The sequence below is a fragment of the Cynoglossus semilaevis genome, chromosome 6 (genome assembly GCF_000523025.1).
Source record: "Cynoglossus semilaevis isolate Cse_v1.0 chromosome 6, Cse_v1.0, whole genome shotgun sequence".
Taxonomy (NCBI): domain Eukaryota; kingdom Metazoa; phylum Chordata; class Actinopteri; order Pleuronectiformes; family Cynoglossidae; genus Cynoglossus; species Cynoglossus semilaevis.
In genome coordinates this window covers 2,311,410-2,334,710 of record NC_024312.1, presented here as the reverse complement: position 1 = coordinate 2,334,710, position 23,301 = coordinate 2,311,410, and the positions used below count along the sequence as shown (strand labels likewise).

General features: G+C 43.7%; 2 protein-coding genes across 10 annotated transcripts in view; both read right to left on the bottom strand.

Moving 5' to 3' along the window:
- Positions 1 to 492: 492 nt before the first annotated feature.
- Positions 493 to 9,842, bottom strand: wnt2 (wingless-type MMTV integration site family member 2). 2 transcript variants are annotated; one of them, XM_008311180.3, is made up of 6 exons: positions 9,258 to 9,842; positions 8,470 to 8,690; positions 5,291 to 5,568; positions 4,829 to 5,093; positions 1,482 to 1,676; positions 493 to 1,021 (listed from the first exon to the last, which is right to left on the bottom strand). In XM_008311180.3, the coding sequence occupies exons 1-6, from the start codon at positions 9,338 to 9,340 to the stop codon at positions 999 to 1,001; spliced, it is 1,065 nt and encodes a 354-aa protein (XP_008309402.1). In that variant the 5' UTR covers positions 9,341 to 9,842; the 3' UTR covers positions 493 to 998. The 2 variants fall into 2 exon arrangements, with proteins under 2 accessions (XP_008309402.1, XP_024912252.1); XM_025056484.1 differs by lacking the exon at positions 9,258 to 9,842 and having other exon boundaries at positions 8,470 to 8,912.
- Positions 9,843 to 11,351: 1,509 nt separating this feature from the next.
- Positions 11,352 to 23,301, bottom strand: part of asz1 (ankyrin repeat, SAM and basic leucine zipper domain containing 1) — a 14,650-nt gene continuing 2,700 nt past the window's right edge. For 2 of the 8 annotated variants that reach the window (XM_017033360.2, XM_008311175.3), the window contains exons 4-13: positions 21,062 to 21,173; positions 17,193 to 17,304; positions 16,891 to 17,025; positions 16,549 to 16,667; positions 16,096 to 16,168; positions 15,705 to 15,761; positions 15,452 to 15,561; positions 13,678 to 13,783; positions 13,471 to 13,584; positions 11,352 to 11,789 (exon numbers count right to left, since the gene is read on the bottom strand). In XM_017033360.2, the coding sequence (XP_016888849.1) occupies positions 11,634 to 11,789; positions 13,471 to 13,584; positions 13,678 to 13,783; positions 15,452 to 15,561; positions 15,705 to 15,761; positions 16,096 to 16,168; positions 16,549 to 16,667; positions 16,891 to 17,025; positions 17,193 to 17,304; positions 21,062 to 21,173 (1,094 nt within the window). In that variant the 3' untranslated portion in view covers positions 11,352 to 11,633. Of the gene's footprint in view, positions 11,790 to 13,316; positions 13,585 to 13,677; positions 13,784 to 15,451; positions 15,562 to 15,704; positions 15,762 to 16,095; positions 16,169 to 16,548; positions 16,668 to 16,890; positions 17,026 to 17,192; positions 17,305 to 21,061; positions 21,174 to 23,301 lie in introns of all 8 variants that reach the window. The other 6 variants (XM_017033362.2, XM_017033363.2, XM_008311177.3 and 3 more) reach the window with 5 other exon arrangements.

Genomic DNA, 23,301 nt, shown 5'->3' with positions numbered 1-23,301 from the left:
GGTGCGGGGGGGTAGCGGAGTGGGGGTCGCGGTGGGCGGTCTGGGGCGTGGCACAGAGCACCGTTTGGGCCCCGTTTTAAAATGTTTGTTAAATTTATGCCAAGGCTGAAAGTCAGTGACGTCTTCACAGAAGTTCAACCTCTTTTAATGTTCAGTCAAGATTAAAATGGTTTCATCCAGACTGAGAAGATTTCCTGTGGAAGGAAAGGGTTAAACAGGAGTTCATGAGGCTCCGCGTCAGTTCCTCCGTCGTCGGAGCTCAGGTCGGCCCGAGTCGGAACCACTCTTTAAAGTGACTGAAGTGAACAGAGGTATGTGGAACAGTTAGTACAGACACCAGTCCCTGTTGCGCTGCACTGGTCATGACATTTTGAGCACGAACACAGGACTAGAACACAGTCAAAGGTCACGATGGGATTATTCATTACAGCAGAGTTGGGATTAAATGATGGACTAGATTAGATCTTTCACCTGATTCGTTTTCACACTGCAGTATTTTGTATTTCTCCTTTTACTGCAGTAAAACCTCAGTAAAAATACCTTTGTGCAGCTCACACCACATGAAGAAATGAACAGCAGAGGCAACAATAATCTCATTTTGATTTACACAACTACATATTTACACAGAAATCTATCTGATCAAACAGCAAAGAAGCCGAGCAGAAAGTGTTCAGGTTTAATCCTCCTCTAAAACTTAACGATGTAATAAATATGTCCCCAGAAAATCTGTCTGGTTAACAACGTTCTGATTCATTTCTTAGGAACTTGAAGGTGATTCTTGTAGATCTGAAAAGTTTCCACTAAAGAGAAATCCTCCAAACCACAGGTTTTGTTGTGAGGACATCAGAGGACGACAGCCTTCATGTGGTTCAGAGCCTGCACACAGACGTGACACCATAATCAGAGATTATATAACGTCAGCTATCGTTTCAGCGTCTCACTCCTCAGGGCTGTTTCCACTCGACCGTCCACTCTTCAAGGAAATCTGAGCCTGGAGATCAGATTCTACTGCTTCTGTTTCCTGGAGGAACATGAAGAAAAGTGACTGAGAAACGACCACTGAAAGGCAGCATCCAGTGTAGACTGTCTGGAGAAGGAGACGGTCTCCCACTTCAGTAGTCTACAGTGGTGTCAGTCTACAGCTCACCACACCAGGCAGCTTCACTTTTAGCAGTACTGCCACCTGCTGGTGCTATTTCCCCGTTTATTTTTGGGATAAAGAGAGAGAACGGGGGGGGGCGGTCGTCCTGGTTGTTAACGTGAAGCACTAAAACATGCACTGACTGTTAATCTGTTTGTGTCAGTGCTGCAGAAACAGCCGTTCAGGAGCAGCAGTTTGTAGAGTCTGACGACGAGGGACAAAGAATTTCACAGTCAAATATTATTGGGTGTCGTCCGTTTCTTATACAGGATCTACACATTCATCAAAACCATGTGTGTTCTCACAGGTGTGAGTGGTCGAGTGTGATGTCACCTCTGACCTTTACAGGTGTACACGTCCACCTGCTGGTGGCAGTCACGGCAGTGCACCGCGCAGCACCAGTGGAACTTGCACTCGCACTTGGTGGTCTGGCTGACCCGAGACGTGTCGTAGCCCCGGCCGCAGCACATCACCTCACAGCCGTCCACCCCACGGGACGTACGGTTACAGAGACGTCCGCCTGTGCCCACGGACCCTGGACGGTCAGAGACAGAAAGACACGACGTCACAGGAATCACAGAAGTCCTGGTTTACCTGGTCAATACATTGAGAAACGTGACAGTTGTTGGTAAGAATGTTGGGTTAGGTGACGGGTGAACTGGTTAACTGGTGACACTGGTGAACTGGTGATGGGTGAACTGGTGACGGGTGAACTGGTGAACTGGTGACTGGTGAACTGGTGAACTGGTGAACTGCTTGTTGTGGTGAAAACGTGGGTCAGTGGATCAGTGGGTTTTGAAGGAACCTTCAGTGTTGCTCAGTCCTATTTTGATGTTTTGTTTTGACCAACACTTTCACATTCAAACCCTGCTCTGTCTCCACCTGTCCTCTCTGACCCCGTTCCTGACCCTGTCCGTCCTGGTCTCTCCCAGTGAAGACCACCACAGGTCATCCCAGTGAAGATCTCAGCATCTTCATCCACCACAGGTCTCTCACAGCTCTCCTTTACCTCCCACTCCCCTCACTCCTGTTCTCCTCCTGACCTTCTGACCTTCATCTCCTTCATGTTCTAGATCTGTTTGTTCCCTTGTCCTTGTCAGTCAGTTGTCCACTGCCGTCGTCCTGTCTGTGGACCAGATGTTGACCCTCCAAAAAGGTCAAACAGTCTGGAGCCAGGATTTCCAAACGTTCTACTTGGACATTTTTTGATAACGGAGCCTCGACGGAGTCTGGACTCAGGAATGTGACTCGGCAGAATTTGAGCCAGCGTTGGTCCAATTGGAGTGGTTTTCATTGGCTGTGTGGAGCCAATGGCAGCGCAGCAGAGAACTGGCAGCGCACTTGAAGATGAGACGGGAGGCGATGGCCGGGTAAGATGATGAACGCTGAGACGATGGAGAGATGAGAGATTGATGAGAGGAGCCGTCAGCCTGTCGCACACACTCTTCATCAGCTCTTCATTTACAGAAGACCACGCACACACACACACACGCACACACACACACACACACTGGTGGTACAGTCTCAGTCAGACTCATCTTCAGTGTGCAGACGTCCAGACAGAAGGTTTTTTTTGTTTCCTCGTCAACAGAGTTAACAAACCTCCTTCATTAGTTTTTAAACAAACCCTTTTTTTAGGATTGTTATTCTGACGTTGGTCGTTGGTCGTTGGTCGTTGGTCGTTGGTTGAAAACTTCTTCTTATTTTAATTCTGAGTTGCTGAAGCCTGACCTTCTGTCGGTCTTTACCACAGATGCTGTGAAAAGTTCTGGTTCAGAGGCAGATGGCGCCCCCTGGATTCTCACATCTACTAACACTGAGCAGGTAGGTCAGGAGGTCAGGAGGTCAGGAGGTCAGGAGGTCAGCTCAGGTCGTCAGTCACAGCTGCAGGTGTGGCCGTCCTTATCTGACGAGAAGAGCTTGAGAGGACAGGGTCATGTGACGCCAAACGCAGTCCAGTAATTTAATGACCCGTGGATAAAACTGAGCCTGAAGTCAGAGACGAAGAAGAAGAAGAAATGAAGGTCAAACTGCTCACACACACACGCCACCGCGACACCTCGACACCTGGAGCTCCAGAAATACAGACCTTTAAAGACAACCAGTCAGTCTGTCTCTGACCTTGGTGGTCTGTCAGTCAGTCAGTCTGTGACCTTGGTGGTCTGTCAGTCAGTCTGTCAGTCTGTCAGTCAGTCCTGTTGACCTTCAGTCTCTGTCTCTGGATTATCTGGTTCTTTCCTTGCACAGACACGTTCTTCAGACTAATCTCACAGATTAAACCTGAATCTGAAACGTTTATTTATAAACAACAGAAGTCAAACCACAAAACCTCCACTTTCATCCACAGGTTTGACACTTATTTACTAATCAAACATTTCTACTGTCAGCTGAGTGTGTGTGTGTGTGTGTGTGTGTGTGTGTGTGTGACTTCCCTTATATAAATAAAGGTCTAAAATATGAAGCATGACTTCAAGTTCTATCTCAAACACTGGTCTGGAATTTGCTCCTGTTTACACTGTGTGTGTGTGTGTGTGTGTGTGTGTGTGTCTGTTCCCCCACCAGGTAATATGTCTGGGCATGACCTGAAGCCCCACCCCTCTCTGGCGGCGTGCCCGCCCGTCATCCACGGTACGCTGCGCTGCTCGGGGTGACATCACGGCCAGAGTCTTCCTCGCTCTCTCTCTCTCCCTGGCTTCGCGGTGGTGTCTCATTAAATTAAGAGGAGGCGGAGCTGATAGACGACTTTAGCACCTGAGCCTCACTGGGGCCACGGAAATGGATTTCACACTTTAAAGAGGCACCGAGGGGCCGACGGACACCCCTGAGACTGGAGGGGGGGGACGGGGGGGGTGTGTGACCTCACTCTGCTTACATGTACACACGTCATAAAACCTCCAGGTCTACTGGGGAGCCGGGCCCTCAGACCCAGAGGTCAAGAGGTCACAGAGCTGTGATCGTATCAGGGAAGAACCAATCAAAGAGAAGTCTTTGGTTCAACGCTGTCCTGTTCCTGACAGAATGATCTGGAACTTCAGACGTGGTGGAACAGTCCATCACTGATTGGTCAGTCAGGCCGTCGCTCTTATTAAAGGTTAATGAATGTGACTGTCTGGGGATCAATAAGAAACTCCAAGATGAACGTGTTGTATGACTCTAGCGCCCCCTTCAGTTTGCCTTCTTTAGCCAATGGTGCCCTAAGGACTGTGTGTGTGTGTGTGTGTGTGTGTGTCCAATGAGGTGATTTATTATGATGTGTGCTGCTCTAAGGTTTCAGCTACAGAACTGTGTAATGGCTCTTAAACTGGTCGACACCTGATCGCTACGGATCATCTGCTGCCTGGCAGGCACACACACACACACACACACACACTCACACACACACACACACTTTTTATCTTCTGTCACATGTTTTTTTTCTCTCCCTGCTATGAAGACTTTTACTTTGTCTCTCTCTCTCTCTCTAACCTTGTTTTATTCAGTCAGTCAATAATTGATGAATGAAATTCAAACATAAACTGAGTGTAAAAGTTGTCGTCCTGTCAACTCTCAGCAGATCAAAACATCTGTGAGGTCTGACGTCAGCAGCTCAGTCTGAAACTCAACTCAAAACTGTCCAACAACCTGAAGTCAAATCAGTCAAACAACTCCTTCAAAACCTGTGTGTGTGTGTGTGTGTTCAGGTCCTACCTGACTCGTGGTCTCTGATGCAGTAGTCCGGTGAGTCCTCCAGGTACACCAGGTCGTTCTTGCTGGGCCGTTTGAAGTGAGCGTGTGCGGCCGTGAACCCGGTGCCGTACTGGTTGACCGCCACCTGCACCGCTGCGTTGTAGCGTTTCCTCAGGTGGTCGCCGGTGCGTCTGAAGTCGGCCATGGCCAACCAGCAGGTGCGGACGCTGCACGACCCACTGACCCCGTGACATTTACACTCCAGGTTCATGAAGCGCTTCACTGCCTGCAGGAGCCAATCAGACGGAGTGTAAGAACAGCGTCCAGTCGCTCTCATCAAATACAAACAAACCAAAAACAGACCAAACTCCAAATGTGTTCAGAGAATTTGAAAACGTTATTTCACAACATACTCAGTCAAGACTTTTAGGACGGACGGACAGACGGACGGTCATGGTGAACGACCCTGACGTTCAGACTGACCTTCCTCCCAGCTCTGTTGTTGTGCAGGTTCATCAGTGCTCGTGCGTCTCTCTCCTTCCTCTCCTTGGCGTCTACGAACGTCTGGCTGAAACGCATGGCGTGCTCCACGTGGTCGCTGCAGCCGCCCCAGGCGAAGCTGCCCCTGGAGTCCCGCGACGAGCCCTTCTTACTGGGGTCGCAGGAGCAGGAGTCCAGCTCCCCCTGGCTGCAGGCTCGTGCCAGCGTGTACACCACACCCGCCGAGGAGACGGCGTAGACGAAGGCCACCTCTCTGCTGCCTGTGGTGGAAACAAACAAAACAAAAAGATCAACAAGTGGCCGTGGCGTTGACGTTCAACACAAAGGTGGGAAATGAACAATTAGACAAACTTTCATCTCCGAGCCTGTTATCAACCTGACCAGCTGATGGCACTAATCTTCACGACTACCTCTATGGTCTGTGTTTGTCGTCGTCTGCTGAAGGTTTTTACTTCATGCAGGTTCAGAAATCTAAAAAAATAAAAAATAAAAAAGAATCTTCTTCCCTGCAGGATGGATAAACATCAGATTCCCCAGCGGAGCCTGACAGGTGCCTTATCTCTGTCCTCCATGAAACACAGGCGAGATCTGAGATCAAAGGCTGGGTGTGTGTGTGTGTGTGTGTGTGAGAGAGAGAGAAAACACTGGACAACAAAGCCGTGACACACAGTGACTGAAGGAACGATAAAGAATCATCATTTTTTTTCAGAGACACATCTTGACTCATTTCTCATCTTTTTGTCTGATTTTCCACAGTTTGTCTTTGAGAAACCACTGAAACCACAAAGTCAGTGGTTCAAAGCCAACATCAAACCACTCAGTCTGTGACGATGAGGGCAATCAAGGTGACCTGAGAGTCATACCAGGACCAGAACCAGAACCAGGACCAGAACCAGGACCACAGATTCAGCTGAGAGTGAGTTTCTTCATGTTTAAATTTATGCCTAATAAAAAACAGTGAAATACAGACCACAGATTCAGCTGAGAGTGAGTTTAAATTTATGCCTAAAAAAATAATGTGAAATACAAAAAAAGACAGAATATTCTTTAGCTACTTGTTAACGATACTGAAGTAATTAGTTAGAAATTACAATTACAAAGCAATATTTTACTACTATAAATGTATGTGTACATATACTTATATATATGTATATAATAATAATATAATATAAAGAATTTTATGATTTTGAAATTATAACAGTAAATAGAACTGGGTTTGAACACTTCAAAAATGTGTCCCCATTAAATCTAAAGTGTCCAAATAGTTTGTTCTGATACCGATGTTTCAGGGAGAAACGACTGATACTGAGTCGCCCCAGGCTAACGAGACTAATGAGGGACAAAGACCAGAGGAGCTCTGTGTAATGGGCTGAAATTAGCCTCCTGACGTTGACAATAAGGAGCTTCAGACTGCGCCTCCATGTGCCGTGATAATGTTGTGTGACACGGCCGGGCCTGGGTGGGAGGTCTGAATACCACACGGCTGATTAGAGGCCCCAACATGAAACGGAATAAGTCAAAGGATCCGCCTCGCAGGTTAAATCTCAGGGCATGGGAGAGGAACATCAGGCCGCTGGGTTCAATAAAAAAAAAAAAACCTAAAAAAACTACGACTTGTTATAACAGGTCTTTTTCTGAGTTCTTTTAGCTGCTGAGACACCGGCACACTGTGACACCACCAATCTGTGGAGACACCACATCTGTCACTGTCAGCGTGGACGACTGTCCATAAAGCAGTGGCTGCACGTGTGCGTCTCCTCCTGTCCTCAGGACGGTCCATACATCACGTCTTCATGAGAGCCAGAATAAACACTGCTAAAACACCAACGACCGTCTTCAAAGTGGAGGGATTAGCTCCTACTTAGAGAGAGTCAATGTTTCTGCCTCTATTTTCCTCTACATGAGCTGAGAGCAGAGTCATTATCTCTGTGAGAGACGGTAGCTGAAGCCTGGGAGTCACACTGACGGAAACCAAAGCTGATCTTCACCGAGATGTTCCAGCAACATCAACTGAAACAAAGTCCCACAGACACAGGTGAGACAGACGGACAGACAGAGAGACAGACAGACAGAGAGACAGACAGAGAGACAGACAGACAGACAGACAGACAGACAGACAGATGGAGAGACAAATGCTGCTCTTGCCTCCAAAGTGATCAGAATTTGTGAAAGTGTAATTCTGACTCACTTCAACCCAGAAACCCGTGAAGGTCTCTGTAACTGAACACTGTCTAACACCAACGCCCCCCAGCACAGAGAGAGACTGACGGAGAAACCGACATGATAAATGTACAACTGTAAAGTGAGACTGGGTGTGGAATGTGATCCAACCTGAGAGAGAGAGAGAAACATAGTATCTGAGAGGGAACGTTTTGTTTCTCAGAAAGATTCTGTCTCGCGGTAAATTGACCGCACTTTAAAAAAAAAAAAAAAGAGAAGCTGATTGTTTGGATTTGTCAGCATTTTTTCAGGCATGTGGTTGAACATGTTTGTGGTTGTAAACAGATTGGTGTTCTGTAACCCTAACCCTCCACCCCCCCAACAGCAAACAATGACCTGGAAACACAAACCAACATATACAGTAGCCGACGATCAGTGGATCAGTGGAGCAGGCACCTGACAGCACCTACAGACACTTCACCTCAGTCAGTTCAGTCATTAGTGATAGTTCAGTGTTCTACAGTGAACTGACACCAGGCTCTGACCTGAGGTCAGCCTGAAAAACTCCATATGGAACTGAAGATGACAGAACACTCTGCAGCAGCAACTCAGTCAAATAAATCAACTCAAATGTTCTAGAGATAAATGAAATAAATCATCAGTACAAAATAACATGAACTGCATTTGTCATTTACTAAGGCTGAAATGTGTTGAAAGTTGAAATATATCTTAAATTATTATAGTCTCAGGTTTAAATATATACTAATGCTATATTATCATACAGTACTGCTATATTTCCCATGTGTCCTTGCAGCCAAGAAAAGGACAGATACGATAAATACAAAAGTCTACGTGTACTTTTCACTTTTGTCACAACATGAGGGTTTTTTCTTTCTCTGATTTTTTTAATTTCTATCATATTTTTTGTTTTTGTTTTCAGGACCAGAGAGAACCTCTTCGCCCCCCCCCCCCCCCCCCCCGACGACCTTCCCTCCACTCACTGCGTAGCAGCAGGCGTCCAAACAGGTTGTGGTCCCTGGTCATGGTGTTGCAGTTCCAGCGGTGGCTGTGGAACTGATGCTGGCACTCTGTGATCCAGTCCTTCATCCCGGCACCGATGGCCTGCATCACCTGAGGATGTTGGCGGCACAGCTGCCGCTGCTTGTTGACCAGACCAGGGATGTTGTCGCACATCACCTGTGAGCCCAGGGTGCCCATGTACCTGCAGAGCAGAAGGACACGTGGACGTGACGGTGAGCTGAGCTGAGGGTCGTTGGAGGAATGAAACTGAAATGTTATATTTTTCTCCTCTTCACATTTTGTTACATTCATATGTAAAATATATTGGGTTTTTTTTTTAAGTTTTTGTTTAAAAAAATGAAACCATCAATGTTTTACTTGACTTTAAATTTTTGATTTCAATGTTAAAAATATTTTTCATTGATTTCAGCTGCACCGTATTAATCTTATTATTATTAGTATCATTATTATTATTTTTTTTAATTTTAGAGAAGTTTTTGAGTTCAAGAAAAAGTGTCACGGTCACAGACTGGTCAGAAAAATGAAGATATTTACACTGATACACTGCCAGAAATAATAATTTAAAACCAATTTAAAAATATATTTCAATCCTTGTCATTACACATTTGTCTATGACATCATCTGTGCAGGTCGTATTTTAATAATAATATAATAAATGAGATGATTTCCACGTTGAGGATGAGAAGCAGAAACCACAGGACCTGGATTCTTGTTCTAAATAACTGATGACATACAGATTACTACTCACCACCAGGACGCGTCGACCTCGGCCATCAGCCAGCAGAAAGCTACAGAAAGATAAAAACATATTCCACTTGGCGATAAGTTCATATTAACCCGTCGTTGGTCCTTTATGAATCTGGACGGTGCATTTCCACGAAGTCAGAGAAAAACAGAAAACATGACAGGAAGGCAACAGGTGACGCGTTTCGGTTAAAAAAAAAAAAAAAAATCAAATGTGCACGGACTGATGTATCTGCAGCCCGTTAGTGGACGCGGGTCTGTGGATAACGGAAGCCATGGCTCCGCTGACGGACACCGCGCGGTGAGAGTGAGAGTCCGGGCAGATTCTCGGAGCAGAGAGGCAGACGATGTCCTGTCAGCTTTAAATTGCTTTTTTACACAAGGGGTGGGCAGAGCCCCGTCTCAGGAATGAGATGTCTGAGAGTATCTGTTCAGGCTGGTTTGACACCAGACCAGACTCTGGCCCGCGTCCAGAGCGCAGCTCCAACAACGACGCGTTCAAGGACGGAGGCAGCTGTAGGAGGACTCAGCCTCCACCCATCAGCCTCCACCCATCAGCCTCCACCCATCAGCCTCACCCCTGGAGCCACGGCAGTGCTAGCTTTTTTAGCCACGGCGGTGTTGGCTTTTTTTTTTTTTTTTACAAGTCCTTTAAGTTTTTATTAAAGACTTTAAAGGTGACTCATCAAAACTTCCCAGAATTCTTTGGTCCATCTGAAGATTATATTCCAAAACTCTTCTCTGGAAACTGATAAAAGAGACGATGAATGAGACAAATGTAGGGAGTTTTGGAAGTTGTAAAGATGTTTTGGATCCTCAGACACGCATAAAAATAATAATATTTTTCATTTAAATAGTGTTGGTGTACGTATAGTTTTTGGTCAGAATTCAGGCACACTTTAAAATATGCATTCAAAGGCATTATAATTTAGTGTATATATTAAACCTCTTAAACTATTATTTGGTCCATGGCCAGATGTACCAGCACCATCTGTTCCATTGACAGAAATAATCAACTGTTAACCAAACGTTTGAGGCTCCAGTATAGTCTACATGCTGATGTGTCCCTGGTTGTTCTGGTGACCATTATTCTCTGAAGGTAATGTGTCCAAACAGTTTGTCTTTTAACTGTCCTCTCCTCGCCCTTGAAGAACCTTTATCTCGTGTGTGATCTTGATGCTGTGCTGACGCGTCGTTCGGAGCCAAATGTTTCTGATCCCTAGAAGCTGACGTATTGACACCAAACCAACGTTAACGAAGCTTCTGTCCTTATAACGACGTAGAGATTCTCCCACTGCAGCACCTTAAGATGACGTGTCCGTTTCAATTGGATTATCTGTGGCAGTCCATTCTTCAGGTCAGTGGGGGGGGACGTGTAGCTCTGTCACAGGCTGTTTCCTCCATCTTTGATCTGGTCTCAGTGTATCTGGGCCTCGGCCGACCTGAGCAGATGAGATTAATGGGCAAATTGGATTTTTCCCGTGATCCCCGTGGAAGAGAAGCATAAAACAACAGGGAGATTTGGATTTAGTTCTCAGTCCATTGAACAGGACTCTGTGTTTCTGCTGCAGCGCAGGTTGTGATAAGTCCCAGATATAAATCCACTTTAATTGGAGTCATTTGTTTCCAGCTTCACCAAATCACATTAGGCCTCCACACTGCAGTCACCGCACGTCGTATGACTCCAGTCATGAATCCATCTGCTCGAGGCCTTCGTTTCCAAGGTATTAAGTCTGTGAAACATAAGAAACGAACTTTGAAGCACAGTGATATACGTGAGTGGACTTTACCTCCAGCTGAGCAGATCATGTAGAAACAGTCACTCGTCTCTGGGACTGGTCCATCTGGAACCAGGTCACAGACACTCAGTCCACACCGTTGTCAAAAACAGTTCTGTTTGTAAGTAATCTACATATGTGTAAAAAAAAAAGAATCACTTACGTTACTGTAATATTAAAAAGATGAGTCTCTTCATTAACAACTCCCCAAGTGTGGGATCAATAAAGTTCAAAATATTATTATTATTAGAATCAGGTGAATGAAAAAGATCTAAATAAAAACTAAACCACTGCTGAAAGGGTTGTAAAAAAAACAAAAACAACAACTTAATTTGGAGGTCACTAATTAAACTGCCTTTAAAGTTAAGTTTATTTCATAGGAAAAAAAAAATCACACTCCACCCTTGTCATTTTGCACAAATTTTTTTAAAGAACTAAAACTCAATCTTTAGATGAAACGTACAAAAATATGTTTCTCAAACTTTAACACTTTAACGTAAAGGCTTCAAAAATAACGGAGAAAAAAACATATGAACTGTTAGTTTAACATAAACAACATCCTGAGGTCCACTGTCCACTGTCCACTGTCCACTGTCGTCCATCTACATGAACACAGAAGCACGAGCAGAAAAAGCTTTGTAGAGAAACACCAGAGAGGTGGCTCCAGCCACACTGAGGGCCACTCTGCTCAGGGACCACTGCTGCTTCTTCTTGATGTGGATTTTAGGAACGTTACAGCAGCCTTCAGCCTTTTCCATCTGAGAAGGAAAAAGAAGAGAGAAAGAAAATCAGAGGAGAGATGATGGTCTGACCCAGGAACAGCTACACTGCCAGGAACTCATTTGATGAAAGTCATATTTCTAACTTACAAGCCCCCCCCCCCCCCCTGCCCCCCCCTCTCTTTTTGTTCTTTAAACTCTGTCTCCTCCAGGTCCAGCTAAACATCACACACTGAAGACAGAAGCAGAGTAGTCCAGCAGGTTCCTGGCTCTGGGGGAGTGAGGGATTTACGCCCTTCATGGTTGTCTAAACTCTCTTTCCTCTTGTTCCCACTCTTACAGACATGTTTTGGGTGACAGCAGACTTCCGTGTCTCAGGATGATTCCCAGCACCGGGGGGTAACGTTGTTCTGCTGACCAGGTGTCAGTGACTTCTTCAACCACACTTGACGACAGAACGACTGGAGGTTTGTTGTAGTAGTTACTGTAATTTAATCCAGTGTGGATTATGACGGGGTCACGATCAGAGGAAACGAGGCTCAGATCATGTTTGGTGGAAAACTGAACTGCAGAAATATGCATGTTGGCATTTTAGAACAAATTATACCCAGAATTGGACAAACTGGGGCAAAAAAGTGACATTTTGATTAATTTGTGGTTTCTCTTTTGAAAGTCATAGTGAAGTACAGTAGCATCGTTAGAACCAATTATACACCTGGGTCCAAATATTACAAATTACTACAAATTAATAATAATAATCTTCAATATACTTTAGACCATGTTTAACCAGGATATGAATACTGTAGATGTGGTTTCACTATTAAATCAGTTTGAAGAAAGAATAGAGGGGGAGGAAATATACATTTTCATTTGATTTTCATTTGATTTTCATTTGATTGTACTCCGTGGTGTCAGTTTAGCAGATGAGAAATTGAACAAAGTTGATCTGCCGTGTAGAAATATAAATCTGTCTTCATTAAAAACAGTGGCCGTGTAAATGTTTCTCTGTACATTAACCCAGCAGCTCCAGCAGCTCCAGCAGACACAGATCAGGTCTGAGTGGTTACTCCTGTCAGGACAGGAGAAGTGGTGCTTCCTAATGTCCTCAGTGGTCATCAAAACAAACCTGAACCCACACACACACACACACACACACACCCGTCCACAGCTAACACACCTCTTTTCCTCACCTCCTCACCCCGCCTCTACCAATCAACCCCCCCCGCCCCCCCGACCAACCCTGCACTTGCTGTCCTCTGCACCCACCCTCATCCACCCATCTGTCCCCTCATCCCTCCGCCTTGTTGTCTGTGTGCTGACAGCTTCATGTCACAGTGGTGCTGACTTATGGGCTGTGAGGATTCTGTCCTGTCAGGAATGACTCTCTCTCCTCTCGGAATACAAATGCAAACATGCACACGCTCTCTCACACACACACATGTGAGCACTCGTGCACATACCTGTTGGAGCTTGTCACAATCCCTACAGAACATCCTACACTCACACACACACTCACACACACACACACCTCAGTCACTGAGAGAACACTGATATTCTTTTCCTCACCCCTTCGTTCGACTTCAACCCTGTAAATGACACGATTAATAACACACACAAACTTTAACCCCGTTTTCAGTTACAGATGAATATGATCTTCATTAAAAACCATCTAATTCCTGGAATAATGTACCCAGGTGTGTATTTGGGTCTGTGTGTTGACCTGATACAGCAGACAGCGGAGGTTGGCCACTTCCTTCTGCAGGTCTTTAGCCTGGACCTCCAGCTTGTTGCACAAGGCCTGGGCTTCTTGGTCTGGGTCCAGTGAAAACACCAGCTGTTCAACAGCAGTGAACGGTGTAAGAACATTATGGAAACAACAGTCCATGTCAGAGAGAGACACGTGGAGAACCTGCTGGTCAGAGAGTACCTGAGAAGCTCTTTTAGGGAAGCGTTTGGTAAGGTCGTGAATTGCCTGGGTCAGAATGCACGTCTGCTGATGAATGCTAATCAGGAAATCTAGCAGCTCTGTGTTTCTGTTGGAAGATGGAACAACGAAGCAAACGACAGTGAGAGATTTATTATGTTGAAACCAAACCCAGCACTAGCTGGATGTACTTCATCAAAGTCTATATTTGTATTTAGGGAAACTAACGTTTTTTTTCCACTCAAGACAAACTAGACTATCGATCAATCAGTGCTGAAGTCATGTGGGCCCTAAAAGGCAGGGGGCAGTGTGGAGATGCCCAGCACAACAGACAGGGCAGACAGATTAATAGTCTGAACCAAATTTTGCTTTAACATTCTCCATGCATTATCTGTGGAGCACCACCACACCAATCACATAACTGAGCAGGTGGTCAAGCCCCCTCCCTCACCCCCCCTCCCCCACCTCACCCCCCCTCTGACTGACTGCACTGTCATCCCTCCCTGAAAACATCCACCTTAAATAATTAGTTATTTATATCCATCAGCTTCTCTGTCCCTCCGTCCCTGGCTCTGCTGGGATATTGATAGCTCTTATCTTAATGGTACATTTCCTTGGGTGAGGGGACTGGACAGCCAGCCGTCCCAGTCCTCCTCACACTCTGTCAGAGAGGCGTGTAAACACTGTCAGTCGCCCTGCGCTGCACCCTCACCTCCCGTCTCCCTGCTGTTAGTTTATCTAGGCAGCAGAGAGTGATGATGGGCCTCTGGTGGGAAGACTGTTAAGGAATTGCAAAATGTGAAAACGTTCTTTTTTTTTTTTAATGCTGTTTAGTGGAAGCATGTTGTAAACCTTCAGCTAACACAGTACACACACAGGCCTGCAGAGACCCAGAACACCTGAGGATTTTAATAAAAATAAAAACAATTTTATTATATGATTCATAAAAAACGGTTGTGGAAACGACATTGTTTTGTGCCTTGGAATATATACTGTATTTCTGGCACATTACTGCCACCTCTGTCCATCAGTAGAAGAGTTTGAATTACTTGACCACTAATCCAGAACAGAACAAAACAAACATATCTAGAAGTGACTGAGATCTTGAGAAAGATTTTGGATCAAATATTTGACAAATTTAAAGTTAGTTTCAGTGAACTGTGAACTGAACGGCGGTGACTTAACCTTCCTCCTGCTCTCAGTGGGACTGCCTCTCATCTGGCAGGTGAATGCCAGTGGAGCTGGTGAGCCCAGCTCTGTGGAGGATTTAATGAAGTGATGGGGTGCGATGGGACGACTCTGTTTAGCCCAGACCACGGTCTCTCCTTCGCTCAGTGCAACGTCCCATCGCCTCTCACCTTACAAATCATTACAGCTGCACTTATACTATTAGGCACTGACTCAGGTCTTGGCTGCACAGATGGGGAACGGGACATGGAGACAGGACAGTGAGGTGCTCATCAAGGTGATGGATGACCTTCAAAGGAGGAGGACAAACGGAGCATCGCATGGAGATGGAGGAGGACTAAATAGAAGCAGAGCTGTACGGTGTGTGTCTGACAAGTGTTTAAATTTTTACCACTACGGTCAACTTAGTTTCAGAGTGTTTGTGAATCATCCACTCCTACCATGACGTTTATATAACCATGTGCTGTGACCACTGGTCCGTTTAAATGTACAAAAAGTTGTTTTATTTCCTTTGACAGTTTGGTGAGGACACTGAGGAGTTAACGTTGTGTTCCTGTGGAAGCGTTGAAGATAATGTGGTTCTACTTACTCAACAGTGCGGGCCTGCAGGATGATTGTGCCCATGTCTATTTTGTTCAGCTGCATCTGTTGCACAGCATTCATCAGCTTGTGTTGATGTTCAGGGACTGTGATTCCAATCTGAAATATATTCACACCACGTAAAGATCAGACAAAAGGTAATGGTACTTCAAAATGTTTTATCTCTGCTATAAGCTGCATATTCTCATCCTTTTCAGGGTCATTTCAGAGGTCACCCAGATGTTACCATCATCATCCTCTACCTTCTCCAGGTCTTCCTTCTCCATGGTCAACAGGTCGGCCCAGGTGATGTCATTTTCCTGTGCATGGCAGAAACGTCACTCAGCAGCATGTACTGAACCCCAACACCTGAAACAGATGTACCTGCTGCGGGCTGTGCCTCACAACGACAAACTGCAGCGCTATATCTGATGGGCACAAAAACCTGGACTTCTCCTAAGCTGCATGTGAGCCAAGTAAGTCCATTAAATACTGAGTAAAATATGTAAACAAATCACCACCGTGACACATCACCCAAAATGTGGCTGTAACCCCTGTCTAAGTAACAAAAATCATGAACTTTAAAATGCTCAGTGCATAATGTCCCATGTCTGGTGTATTAAACATACACTTTAGCAGATAAACAGTAATCACCTTGAGGATGTCAGAGAGAAAACCAAGATCAAGTCCGTGCAGAAAAACGTCAATTCCGTCAAGCCTGGTGACACTAAAAAGAAACGCGTTATTTAGTTCCAAAAACTTGATGAATGAAACTCTAATCAGCCGCGTTGGACCAATGTGAGTCTGACAACAGTGTTTACAGCCATACAGGTTGTAATTCCCGGGGCCAGACATGCTCAGAGACAATGATTCTGACTGATGAGAATTGTCTTCTTCTGTGTCAGGACGGACTAAACATTCATGCAGAGGGTTTGTTATTGTTTATGTCTGCTTGAACACGGTTCAACAACACCTGCTGGACAGACATCAGTTCACAAAAAGGAAAGCATGCATCGAGTAAACAGGCAGCAGAGGAGCGCGGAGCAGCAGAGTGAGATGGATGTAGGAGATGTTATTGTGTTTATAAATAACAGATAAGAACCGTACCTCTCTTTGGAGGATGGAGAACCTGAGTTGGTTTGTAAGAACTCTGAGAGATTCTCCTCCATGGTGCTGGAGGATTGCATGAGAGAAATGTTGGAAGAAGAGTCCAATATCTTGGCGATCTGTGAAGAGACAGTTTTTCCAGATTTGTGTTCTTTTGTTTCATCACTGAAGAATATAATGTAACATAAATCTCCACAATAACATAAGGTTCTTTGTGCCAAAGTGCTGAGACTAAAGCTAAAGAAATTACTGGTACTTTTAGTATCAAACTTAAAAATTAACGCAGGTTCTAAAAGGTGTCATTAAAGTGAAGTGGGTAGGTAAAAAATTTTATCTGGGCACTTGGGCATGTTTGAAGGTCACTGCCAGGTCAGCGGGGGTTTTGCCAGCGTTGTTCTTTATGGATGTGTTGGCTCCCAGCTGCAGCAGCTTCAGGACTGCATTTTCTTTACCGTACCTCACTGCTATAGACAAAGCCTGACGGATAAGAACACAGTAGCTTTATTAACTTTTTGTTTTGTTATTAGTGACAAAAACACACATCACGTACACACGGCTAATTAAGGGAAATTATTCTGTCTACTATTTTATACATTAAATCATTATCATTACTATAAACCCAAACCCAGATCTATGGCAGAGACCGTGTGTCCGTTCTCCTCCTGGAGGTCGACGTCAGCTCCGTGGGAGAGCAGCAGGTTGATGATCTTACTGTATCCTTCCCTGGCTGCCAGCATCAGGCACGTCATTTGTGTTCTGTTGGTAGAAAGAATACGAGAATGTGGAGGAAATGTTGGGGCAAAACATGATTTCCAGACACAAAAAGTTATCACAGACGTACGCCAAGGCCACAAGAGGGCAGCAAATACCACATGACTGTCCTTCTAGACCTGCACCTAATGAATGCACATATAATTAGATTTCATTTCAATATAGGACATTTGATGGGAATAATCACATCCTACATTTTTTAGTTTAACTGTGGGCTTTAGTTTTAATGAAATTTTTTTTTAAGGCCAAGACTAAAAAAATACTATATTTAAACTAGAGAGAGAAACAAAAGACTTGATCCTATCATGGAGTCCTGATTTTCTACAGTCAACAGCCATGGTTTTTTCTGTCTGTGCAGCGGACCATTTACTCTCTCAGGACATGGTTCTCTCTCCAGACTGTTAGGGTTTCTTTCCAGATGTTTAGGATCTGAGCCTTTGTCTTATTGCTTACTTTTATTTTTATTTTTTTCTACAGACATGTGCAGTGAAGCATTGCGACAGAACTCGACCAAAACAAATTACCATTTGTTTGTCCTGCTTCTGTGAGCAGTGTGCTTGGTCAACATCAGTCTGAAGTGGATAAGGCTGCTTCTAATATGGTAGTACTTCAACTACTCTGCAGCGCCCCCTTTCTGTAGCCAGGTCTATTGTTAAGGCCTTGTGGACATGTTCGTGGCTTTTGCTTCAAAATGTCACTGAACTTTATTTCAAACACTGTAATTACAACAGAGCTGATCAACTTGATGAACAAAGGAACCAATTAGCACAAATCTCTGCAGATTCTCCACTCTGGAACAAAATTATTTAAATTAAAATATAGGTTTTTCTAGAGATTTTTAAGGACAGTGTGGTTGTGTGCCCCAAATACCAACTACTTCGACGTAAATTTAGCCAAAGTTACCTACATCTGCCAAGGTGACTTTCAAATATAACAAATAATTTCAAAAGTAACATTTCTCAAAGTCTCAACAAATTTCTGACCCCGGCCTAAACTTACTCTTTCTCTCACTTGGCAAGTTTTCACTACCACAGAATATCATGTCTTATCAACACTATCAACAATAGATGCACATTTAAAAAGAAAAGCTCATCATTTCAAAGAATTGGAAAAGTCATCATGTAATTAATCATCTCACTTTCACATCCTACATGTCACTTATACTACTGCCATGTGTTCACTTTGTCACTGGGAGATGAGATTTATTGAGGTCAACTGCATTAATCCTGTGAGTCAACCATGAAGTTGTTGACCTTTCAGGCAATAAACCTTTGTATCTTATCAGTGCCACCTGATGGAATCTGTGTGAAACTCCAGCAGAGTTTGAACACCGTATGAACAGTAAAAAAAAAACAACCACACAATTCTTTGACAAACTGAAAGAATTGTTGTGTGAACTGAACTCAGCGGCAAATGATTTTTAACACGTATGACAGTTTTTACACATATGGCAACACTTACACCTCAATCACTTCCTCTTTTCAGAAAGAAGAAAACACTGTGAGCTGTCACTTGTATCTCTTTATCTCTTTTCTGTGCTACTGTTTTTTCCCTTGGGAGTTAAAAAGTTCAGAGATAACGAGGTCACTCACAGTTTGTTGTTTCATTCCTTTGTCCTTCAAACTGTTCTGAAATATTTCCCCACAGATAGTTCATCAATACGCAGACAATCGGTAACGAGGCTGAGGGACAAACAGACAGTACCAACGGTAGAGTTTTGGAAGAACCTAAATGACTAAACGTGACAATTTTGCAAGATTACACACAATGTACCACAAATTTGTTCAATGTTGTTTGTTCTGAATATACCGTACAAAACTCTTCAGTATAGATACATCTACCGTTCCACCAAATGTAAATAGATTTATAAACATAGACTGATTTTTGTGATATCAGCTTATCATCTAAATGCTGCGGTTAAAAGATTTATGGCTGAAAACCACTAGAGTAAAGAGCTCGTCTTACGTTCTGCTGTTCATGAAACTCAACCCATAGTTGTACATCAACAACAACTAGCCACCGTGAGCTGCAAAATATAAGGTTGTGTCAGACAGGCACTTGCTGAAACAAGTGCGACGAAAAACACATTTGTTGATTATCTGTTGTGGCAACTCCTGAAGAAGGGACAGACTAAAAATATTCCAAAAATAAATAAACGGCTGTCAACACAAGCCAGAAACACGACCCATATCGTGCTTCTGCAAGATTTGTAGGTAGAAAAGTTTGTCTTCACTCAGACAGAAGAACAAGCAGCTGATCTTCATCAATGGTTTGATATCCAGACGTTTGTTCTCTGCACCCACTCAAATGCCATGTTCCTTGTTTTTTGGAATGTTGGTAACTTTTGGAATCCTCCTTCCCACCTCTTCTCCTGCATCCCATTATCTTCCCTTAAATATTTTGTCTGGGAAGTTGCTAATCAATTTTCTAAAGCTATGTGTGTCGTCAGTGGGTTTCTGTCAGCGTGTGCTGTGCATGTCATGGCGTGCTGGAAGTGACAAAGTAGCGGAGAATCAAAGCTAAATGAGAAAGCCACAGGGGGCTAGATCCTCACTTTGACACGACAATAATCCACAGATGGTGACAGAAATACCCCCCTTCGTTCTTTTCCACGAGAAGGAATTTTCCATGTTTCTCACCGGAGACAGAAAACAGATTGTACATGCGATCACTAAAGTGAATGTTAGATTTTAATCTTCCATCTGTCACGTGTGTTTATGAAAAGAAAACAGATGTAGATCATTTGGAAAAAGCTCCTTATGTTGATGTTCCCCTGCCACATATCAGTCATGTTGATGTGCTTCAACGTAGTAAGTTCATTGAGTGCTAAAAGAAAGGAATTTGAAGAAATATCATTGAGTGCTAAAAGAAAGGAATTTGGAGAAATAAGTTGAGTCCACCAACAACTAAGTTCCTACAGTTATGGGATCGTTAGCGTTAGTTATAACTACTGAAACTTTACAGCATCTCATTTAGCTTTTCTAGAACAAAGCTGCACATCCCATAATCCCATAATCACAAAAGCAACTCAACCTTAATATTTAGAAGAGATGCTCGGCTCGTGTCAGACCAGCCTCACTCTTTAAACTATAACTTTTGGGGTAAATTAGATCATTTGGAGAATTCATAATTTTGAGTCAAAATAACAACAGGTGTGTAACACACACATCTACCTGCTGTCATTTGTCTTTCTGTACCAGCAATATAAAAAATGTTGGTGTCATATTTTGGAATGTCTTTATATGAAGCATCTCTGTGGATTATCAGGTGTGGTGTTAGTGGAAGGAAAGATAACAGACTGTCCTTTAAACAGCTTTTAAAATACTGGCTGTTTTTTACCCTGTTGCACATTAGGAGCGACGATCCTTATGAAGCTGAAACAAAGAATGCAGAAAAACGAGTGAAACGTTTCTGTCCACCCCCCACGGTGTGTGTGGTTGTTTGTCCGTCTGATACTTGTCTGTACATGCAAATGCCATAACAGGACATTCCAAACAAAAAACACACAAATATACTCTGTATGGAGCATTGTGGTGCATAACTCTACCACATGGCAGCTAAACATAACGAGAACCATCAAAGGAAATGTGATCCAGCACTTCTGTTGTTTCTCCCTGTTTGATTCAGGTCTGGAGTCTCTCTACGTGGTCTGCACCGATATGGGTGTGACAGCACATTCAACAACATTAAGAATGTCATGGACACCTTGGCATGAAACCCGTCTGCACTACAGCCCGCACACCTGTTTGCCACGTTGGGATCAGCATTTCTGGACAACAGAAGCTCCATGCAGTGAGAGATTTTGTCTTCACTGGCAGATGCCGTGCAGCTGGCCATCAGCGCCGTCCAATTATCTGTTGATGAGAACACACAGAGGTAAATACTCTATCACACATTTATAGAAAAGTGCAGCTTCACACCAAAAGCTGAAAAAAAAGAGGCTTGAAAGACATTTTTGCATTAGAGAGAGAGGTAGACTCATGTCACAGTGTCGTATTTAAATTGAAAAAAATGCTATAAACAAAGTTAATGTTTTTTAAATATCTCTCAAAAAAGTATCTTGGTGCAGCGTACGTTCCTCATCTGAGCCAGTGAAATATTAGGACAGTGTAATTCAGCACCATGGCACGTCTTCAGGTGTTAACTTATTTTATTTTATCAAAACAGAACAAATCAGTCAGCCCTGCTCCTAACATCAGGAGGTGGAGGAATTAATATATGGTCAATTAACAACAACAAAATGAACCATAATGTGTTTAACAAATATTATAGAAAACCCAAGAAAAGGAAAGAGTTTTTTTTTTCTTCCATCCCAATGAAGTCATATGTGATGCTGTAATGGAGCAAAAAGAAAAAGTCCGGAAGAAAACCTGGTGTTGGAGATGCAGAGCTGTTTTATCTGGCATCAGGAAGTGTAGCGGTCTTTATGGGACAGAGTCACTTCAGAGGATTTATCTGCTGATCTAATCTGATAAAACCAGCCAGAGATGCATGGCAATGCTTTCAATTCCTGTTTTGTTCCGCCAAAGAGTCCGTCCCCAACTTGTGTGTATTACAGTGTGTATCTAAATTAATTGTATGTGTACAAGGGCACCTACAGCTGCATGTGGGTTACTGCGTCTTCCTGAAACTGCACCTCTGGCTTTATATCTGTGTGCAAGTGTGTTTACACAATGTGCATGCTGGTGTTTTCCTGCAAAGGACTGAGGTAAATAAATGTGAGGCCTGAGAATTGGCGAGTGTGACAACAAAATTGTGACCGTTATCAATCAATCATACATTCCTGTGCACGGCCTCACTGCCTGGACAAACGCCATCAGGACGTAACCACCACGTCATCCCCTGATTTAATTGCTTCCTTCACCTGCCTCAAGCGTCAGATGCCGACGCCATGTGAAATCAGTCTCTGCCTCAGACAGACACACACACACAGTGTAACACAACAATCTGGACTGCAAATTAATTGACATCAGATATCAACAGCAGGACTACAGCTGTAGCTCCAGACTGGAGATGGGAACGTCTACAGGTTACAGTAGGGTGACCTCCTTCTCCATCCTCATCCACCCGTACTCGCAAAACTCTTTAGTTATGCTTTACCACAAAAATGTCCCCACTCACTCAAATAGTTGCAGCTCACGTAAATCTAATCAAAGCACAACATCAAAAGGGAAAGCCTGCACAAATGTCTGGCAACTCTTTAAATTAGATTTTAATTTGAAACGGCATGAATGTGGATCTAAAGCAGTCAGAAAGTGTTTTTTTCTGAATCACAGTGCAGTTCTTCTTTAACCCAATTACTGATAAATGTTTTTAACATACGTAATGAGATAAATGTACCATATAAAGGTTTATTAAAGGAAAAAACAAACAGAAATTTGCAATAATGATCAGAGAAAAACTTGTTCTTGATTAAAATAAATGAATAACCAACCAAAACGTATGCACAGATGGTCACGATAAATGTCCTGTGACTATATTTATTTCAAATATGATTTTCCTCTAGAATCTGCTCAGATGTCCCATTTGGGAAGCCTGCAAAACAAACACAAGACATTTGTGCAGCAACAGTATCTGAGGGCAGACAAACATTTTGAGCAGGAGCAGAACAAGCTGGCACGCGAACAGGGGCTGGTTCAGAGAGGGGGGGGGCAGGGTTCTCAGGCAAAGAATTACAACATCGGATGCTGAAATGAAGAAATAATGCTCTCAAAATGAAAAGCTGTTTTCTTGGATAAAGATAGGATAGAAACTCCATACCAACGGGGGATTCCTAGTGGATATCCAAGGAGATTGACAACGCAGTGGTCTCCAAATAATGTTCTGCCAATGCAGCAGAAACAGACAGGAATGCAAAAAATGTCCTCAATGTTGAGTGGATCAATTCCACCGCTGCTGTTGACAGTTTTTAATCTAGGCAGATGTGCATACACTGTGGACAGTGACTGGTAGAACCTATAACTGTAGACTCGTGGCTTTTAA